A 6,679-nucleotide genomic window follows, 5' to 3' on the forward strand; every position below is an offset into this window, starting at 1 on the left:
CCACCCACCATCTGGTCCCTGAGACACCCCCCAGGCAAATGTCCAGGTAACTGTGCCCTGCCAAGCTGTACAGAGAAAGTCCTTTAATCGTCCCAAGATCTCAAAAACCCCAGCACACAGACCACACAGTCCTCCACCAGGGCCTCACACGGTTGGCTTCCATCCGGGCAGGATCTTGGAAGATGAGCGGACACCAAGCAACCCTAGTCCACGGGGTGGCCACCCCATTGCTTTTGAGGGAGCACTTACTGCGTGTCCCCCTGGCGGATTAGGTCACAGATCTGGAGGATGGACTCCCAGTCGGTCTCCAGAAGAAGTTGGCTGGTCGCTTTGTCTAAGACAGAAACTCACCATTACAGGGGCTCATCCCTCTCTGTGATTCCCCAGGTGGCCCCCCACCTCAGCAACAGGCAGGAGGGACTGCCCCCTTCCCATTTTAGACATTTGGACCAAACAGAAAACTACTGAAAATGCTCCTGACACCTGACAATAACCATGAAAGCACTGTCCTTCCTGAAAAACAGACAAACAGGTTGGAAAATAACAATGGAGAACGCTGTTGTGAGCTTTTTACGTGCCAAGTGCTGTTCCAAACATTTTTACGTGAACTCACTCAATTCTCACACAACCTTAAGAGTTAGGTGGTATTTCCACCTTCTCTGAAGACAGAGAAACTGAAACAGAGAGGTGAGGTCACTGCCTGAAGTCACAAAGCTTGCTGGGGCAAAGCCAGAATTCAACACTATACTCAGCTGTTTCTCAACAAAGAGAACTCTGCTGCCTCATCCCTCAGAGTCCCTGGTTTTTCAGAAGCTTAACCTATTTGATTAGGTCTCAGCTGAGGCATGGCTGGAGAGGCATGCAGCAGAGACCCCAGTGCTCTGTTTCACGTGTTTTGTGAGGCGCAGACAGGATCGACCCGCCAAGGATTCTCCAGCTACCACCTCTAGTCTATGTCGCTGTGGCCTCAGACAGACAGATGTGCTGCTCAGGGGTTGCTCTCCAGCCCAGCCAGTACCATCTTCCCTGGAGTTGTACAAATGGTCAACATGGATCTGGGAGTAACTTCTGGACTAACCACTGAAGGCCTGAACAACCTCATAAGCTGAGCTCCTCGGCCTGTATGTTCAATGAGCAAGAAAGGCGCCTCATCTGAGGTCCCTCTGAAACCATATTCAAGGAACAAGGAGGGCAGGCTCGGGTTGACCATTCCAGTACCCAGAGCACCGATCCCAAACACAGAGCACACACGGTTTCATGCAGTGGTGGGGGCTCGCCCATAAAAATCGATTTTCCTTCCTAAAATCTGTGACCTCCAGGAGGCTCAGAAGGATCAGCTATCCACCCCAGAAAACAGAGGAAACGCCTTCCTAGCCCTGGGCGCTTCCGGGAGCCCAGTGGGGACACAGGGCGCAGGTCTGGGTCCCTGGGGAAGCAGCGCTCCAAAGAGCTTGGCAGGACCTACAGAGGACATTGCTGGCTCCACCCTCTGGGGCCCATGTATGTGTCAGAACTCCCAAATCCCATGCAACCTAGGTTTCGGTATGGAGAGTCTACTGAGATTTTACTATTTCACTGAGTCACCCGTTTTCGTGACTCAGGACGTGAGGCCTGTTCGGCCAGACGCTGGTGGTCGTTTCCCCAAGGCTCCTGGCCCGTCTCCTACGCGGACCCTCATTTACTCGGCCGGCGCCGGGGCCGCGCCCCGGACCGCCGGCCCTGCGTCGCCTGCGCGCCCGCCCAGGGCCCGGGTGGCACGGCGGTCGCCCCGGAGCGCTGGGGCCCAGGGGCTTTCGCTCTGGGGGCGGGGGCCGCGTTACCTAGGAGACGCTCGAAGGTGCCGCTGCCGCGCCCCATGGCGACCCAGGAACCCGACCTGACGCCGCAGCTCTCCCCGCTGCGAGCCGGCGCGCCCCCGACTTCCGCTTCCGCCTGCCGTCTCGAGTGCGCGCACGCGCACGTCTCTGGCCTGCTCGCGAGCCGCGGGGAGGCGGGCCTTTCCGCTCGCCCCAGACGCTGGGCGCAGATTGGACCGCGCCCACTGAGATGGTAAGCGCTGAGAACCAATGAGCAGCCCGGGGGTAAGGCCTGGCGTCGCCAGGACGCCGAGCCACGGGTGTAGAGTGGAGCGGGGAGCGGGATGTGTCTTCTGCTCGGGGCCACGGGTGTGGGGAAGACGCTGTTGGTGAAACGCTTGCAGACTATCCTTCCGCGCCGGGTCGGGGGGATGGGGCCTGGGGCGCAGGTCTGGGTCCGGGGCCTGGGGGTTCGGGGGCCGCTGGTGGCGAGCGGGGTGGGGGGCGCCCGGGCGGGGGGCGGGGCGCCCGGGGCGGGGTCCGGCCAGCGCTCCCTCCTCGGACCAGCTCGGAGACCTTGACTACCTCGCACAGCTGAGCTCCCGGGATGGGAAGGGCGACCTGGGCGATCTTCCCCCCACGCGGCCCACGGTAGGCGTCCGGCCTCTTGCAGGTTTAGGAGAAGTGGGTCCCCTTGCGGTTAGAGGAGCGCTTTGGGTTCCTTTTTTTTCTTTTTTGTAATATTTATTTATTTGGTTGTGGCAGGCGGGCTCCTTAGTTGCGGCATGCATGTGGGATCTAGTTCCCTGACCAGGGATCGAACCCAGGCCTCCTGCATTGGGAGCCCGGAGTCTTCACCACTGTGCCCCCAGGGAAGTCCCTGGGTTCCTTTAAATGGAAGCTGGGGTCTGGCGGGTCAGTGTGTTCAGTACAGACTTGAGGTGGTGTCGCCGCGGGGAGCCTGGCTCCGCCTGGACAGAGTCCCAGGGGATCCGGAGCCTCCCGCCCCTCACTACTGGTCAGACTGCATTTGCTGCTCGCCGCACAAGGCGAATCCCGCTGGTGGGCGTTGGTGCCCTGGCCACAGCCAGCCTTGAGGGTTCTGGACGCCTGGGAGCATCTTCAGGCCTCCTCCCTTACGGTTCCACCTTAGGGCCTAAACACTTGAGAAGACCTATGCTGGGGGTTAGGTTGGAGTGTAAAGGGCTGGGCACGTTGCTATCCAGGAGTTCCGTGTGGGAAAGCGCTTGTGGTGGTCTCTGTGCATCCTGGTTTTTTCCACAGGTGGGTACCAACCTAACGGACATCGTGGCTCAGAGAAGGATCACCATCCGGGAGCTGGGCGGGTGCATGGGCCCCATCTGGTCCAGTTACTATGGAAACTGTCATTCTCTCCTGGTAGGTCCTGTTGTTCTCTCCTGGTAGGTGGTAGTCTTTTGAACTTCCTTTGGGGAAGTATGTCCCTATTCTAGCGTTGTCTAGTCCCCAGTTTCACTTTGTGTGGGATAGAGTTTGGTTTCCTGGGCAACTGTGCGAGTCAGGGAAACAGGGTCCAGACTAGAGTTGCTTCCTTCTGGGACCCCAGCCTGATCCCTAGGGCTCCTGAGCCCAGGCTAACGTGAAAACTCACAGAAGGCTTGCTGAGGGCAGTGTTCCTTTTCTGCAGGTAACTGTGCCATCCACTCACTGCCTTATTGTCCTGGGTGTGTTTTTACATTTTATGTTTGAATTCTATATCCCCTGGTTCGTCCCATCCTGGCAAGGCCTGTGCCCCAAATTCTAGGACCCTTCCTTGGAAAAGTAATGGCCACACAAGTAGAGACTTCCGTGTAGGTGGAAACAAATAAATAACACCGGTCCTTCTTGCACAGCTCCCTCCCCTCTGCTTCTCCCTTTCTGGAAGCCTTTCTTGCTCTTCCTGAGCCAGGCCCGTAATGCGAGGAGAGGAGGTCTGGCAGGGATAGTGTTCCATTGCAGGGGAGTCCTAATTTCCATTTACTTCTTTCCAGTTCATGGTGGACACCTCTAACCCTACCCAGCTCTCTGCATCCTGTGTGCAGCTCCTGGCTCTCCTTTCGGCAGAACAACTTGCAGAAGCATCGGTTCTGATTCTCTTCAATAAAATGTACGTGTCTGTGAGCTGAGAGGAAATGCAGGGGTGCCCCAGGGCGGAGCTCCTGTGGAGTGTAGCCAGGAGGATGGCTCGTTAGGGAGGGGGTGCAGCGATGGCAGCCCAGTCTGACAGGTATTGCTTTCACTCCAGTGACCTGCCGTGTTACATGACCATAGAAGAGATAAAGTCGTTAATCAGGCTCCCGGACCTCATTGCTTGTGCCAAGCAGAACATCACCACGGTAGAAATCAGTGCCTGGAAAGGCACTGGCTTGTCAGAAGTGCTGCGCTGGCTCGAGGACACCCACAGAACGAATGGTTGACTGCAGGGCCGAGAAGCGTGGCTGGCCTGCTCTGTGGCAAGAAGGCAGAAGCAAGCATTACTTGGCCTCTGGCCATCTGCTGCTTTTATAAGGGCAGGATAAATCCTAGAAGATGGGGTTCTGTGCTGAGTTGCAGTGATGGGTAAACTGAGGCACCCAGGTTATAGAATTCCTGACATCTGCCCTCTGGCTCCAGAGCTGGGAGAGGAGGACAGGCCTTCCAGGTGGCTTGTGTCCTACACCATCCTGGGATGGTTCCAGGGGATTTGTTCCCCTGCCCACCAGGAGAGCTGCTCTCTCAACTCTGATACAAGCTCCAACCTGTTGAGTTTCTGATACCTTGACAGTACAAGGAAGCTTGTGGGAAAACACCTATTGCTTGGTGCATTTGTGTCCTAGGGCCTCTGTAACAAATCGCCACAAATGGTGGCTTGCAGCAGCATAAACTTACATTCACGGTGCTGGAAGCCAGAAGTGTGGAGGCTCTGAGGGAGAATCCATTCCCTGCTTCTAGTGGCTGCTCGTGCCGCTTGGTGTTGTTGGCTTGTGGCTCGCGGGACTTGAATCTCTGCCTCTGTCTTCACGTGGTCTTCTCTCCTCTTTTTATAAGGAGGATGTAGGGCCCACCCTAAATCCAAGGTGATTTCATCTCAAGATCCACAGTTACATGTGCAAAGATCCTTCTTCCAAAGGTCACCTTTGCATGTTCCGGGGGTTACAACTTGGACGTATCTTTTGGGGCCACTATTAAACCTACTGCAGTCTAGTAAGAAATCCTCTGCTTCTGCGTGTTGTTGTGAGTTTCCTACAACAGCTTTCTCTGTCTCAGCTGGTGGTCTAGCTCATTGGGCCATCGGCCCAGGCCCTCAGCCTCCTCACGGTTTCCAGTTGGTCACTCTGCGGGGGTGAGGGGATCTCTGTTCTACAGAGGTTTTAAATGGTGCTCCGAGAAAGCTCTGTATGTCCTGCAGGGCAGTGCGGTCTCAAATCTTCCTTTCCCTGTTGAAGCGATAGGCCTCCCAGTTCAGTGCTGCTGCTCCCTGGGAAGGTTCTCAATTGGCTCTTGGATGTACAGGGCCGGTGCCACCTTCTCAGGCAGACCACGTAGTTGCCAGTGGTCCCCCTCCATGGTGGGTCTGTGGAGATTTCACAGGACCCACAGTGACTGGCTGGCAGATGTCCCCCAATCTCAGGGCACTGAGGAGAGCGTGGCCAGACCTTGAAGTGTCAACCATTCATGGGTCACATGCCTAGTTCATCTTTTGGCTTGATGCAGGTGTGTTTTAACAAAGCATTTTAGCATTTTCCAAATGAGGCTGGTACAGGTGGCACTGTTGAGGCCCTCCGAGGGCTTTTGGAAGGCCGGCATGGCCCCCATTGGTCTCATGGGGACCCAGGGCCCCAGCACCCCTGGGTCTCTCTAGGGCGGGAACAGTTCACACCAGCCTGCCTCGGCCACCCCTGCGGTTGTGTCTTTGCCCCAGCCACTCTGACCCCAGGGCCAGACATCCAGGCCCAGAGGGGACAGGCAGGGCTACATTCGTACTCCAGGAGATTGGCCTGAGGGGTCTGGGCTCCCGTTGCCCTGTGTCCTCGACCCGCTCCTGTTTCCCTAGGTGCTCTGAGAAGCGGCTCTCGGTTGAGTAAATGTCCTCTATGAAGAGATCCTGGAGCTGGGCAGGTGATCCTGAAGAGCCCTGAAAACAGTTTTCCCAAGACCTGCAGGACAGAGCCGCCAGTTTTGGGAGGTGGTGACTGGCTGGACGGCTCAGTCTGAGGCCATGGAACGGTGCTCTGCGGTGCCCATAACACCTGAACACGGGTGCAGCGGTGGTTTGGAGCCCTAGTGGGGACCGCTCTGTGACTGTGACCCTGGAGTGGGTGCTGGCCACCTGGAACCTGTCTTTTCCCTTCTGGGATGAAGCGAGGTTCTGAGCAGAGGCTGTCTGGGACCTGAGAATCTGGTGAGGGGCTAGGCACTCTCCCTGGAGAACATGCCACCTGCACATACTCCCCGTTCGCCCACGTTACAGGGTGAGCTTCTGAACACTGGGGTCCTGCTAGGCCCCCTAACACCACCCCGCAAGGTTGGCTATCAGAGGGGCCCATCCATCCTCGGTGTCCCCGTTCTCAGAATTGCCTACAGAGCTTGGCAACATGGTGGCTGGACGGCCCCAGAGCTGCTGACGTGGCCTGGGCGCTGCTGGGGCCTCGCCACCTGCCTTGGTGGCTCCTGGACTTGGCCATGCTCTGGCTAGCCCCAGCCCTCCTCTCCTTCTGCCAAGCCTCCCACAGGGCCTCCTCTCCTCCCCTTCTGTGCCTTCCAATCCCCACAAGCCCCTGCTCAGTGTTTCCATCAGGTTGTCCCCCACCCCCACTCTGGTCAGCTGCGGGAGAGAGCTCCAGGTCAGCCAGGGCTTCAGTTTCCACCAGGCCTTGCTTCAAACT

At 57.3% G+C, this 6,679-nt stretch overlaps 2 protein-coding genes across 6 annotated transcripts in view; one reads left to right on the forward strand and one right to left on the reverse strand.

Moving 5' to 3' along the window:
- The window catches only part of HGS (hepatocyte growth factor-regulated tyrosine kinase substrate), a 13,316-nt gene extending 11,354 nt beyond the window's left edge, over nt 1–1,962 (reverse strand). For both annotated transcript variants that reach the window (XM_060134019.1, XM_060134018.1), the window contains exons 1-2: nt 1,821–1,962; nt 250–334 (exon numbers count right to left, since the gene is read on the reverse strand). In XM_060134019.1, the coding sequence (XP_059990002.1) occupies nt 250–334; nt 1,821–1,857 (122 nt within the window). In that variant the 5' untranslated portion in view covers nt 1,858–1,962. The remainder of the gene's footprint in view (nt 1–249; nt 335–1,820) is intronic.
- Nucleotides 1,963–1,966: 4 nt separating this feature from the next.
- Nucleotides 1,967–5,005, forward strand: ARL16 (ADP ribosylation factor like GTPase 16). Of its 4 annotated transcripts, none has more exons than XM_060134028.1 (5): nt 2,105–2,201; nt 2,389–2,447; nt 3,081–3,194; nt 3,806–3,921; nt 4,060–5,005. In XM_060134028.1, the coding sequence occupies exons 1-5, from the start codon at nt 2,141–2,143 to the stop codon at nt 4,229–4,231; spliced, it is 522 nt and encodes a 173-aa protein (XP_059990011.1). In that variant the 5' UTR covers nt 2,105–2,140; the 3' UTR covers nt 4,232–5,005. The 4 variants fall into 4 exon arrangements, with proteins under 4 accessions (XP_059990013.1, XP_059990011.1, XP_059990014.1 ...); XM_060134031.1 differs by having other exon boundaries at nt 2,126–2,245; nt 2,391–2,447; XM_060134030.1 differs by lacking the exons at nt 2,105–2,201; nt 2,389–2,447 and adding an exon at nt 1,967–2,049.
- The last annotated feature ends 1,674 nt before the right edge of the window (nt 5,006–6,679 follow it).

This window comes from Lagenorhynchus albirostris, chromosome 20, assembly GCF_949774975.1.
Source record: "Lagenorhynchus albirostris chromosome 20, mLagAlb1.1, whole genome shotgun sequence".
Lineage (NCBI taxonomy): Eukaryota > Metazoa > Chordata > Mammalia > Artiodactyla > Delphinidae > Lagenorhynchus > Lagenorhynchus albirostris.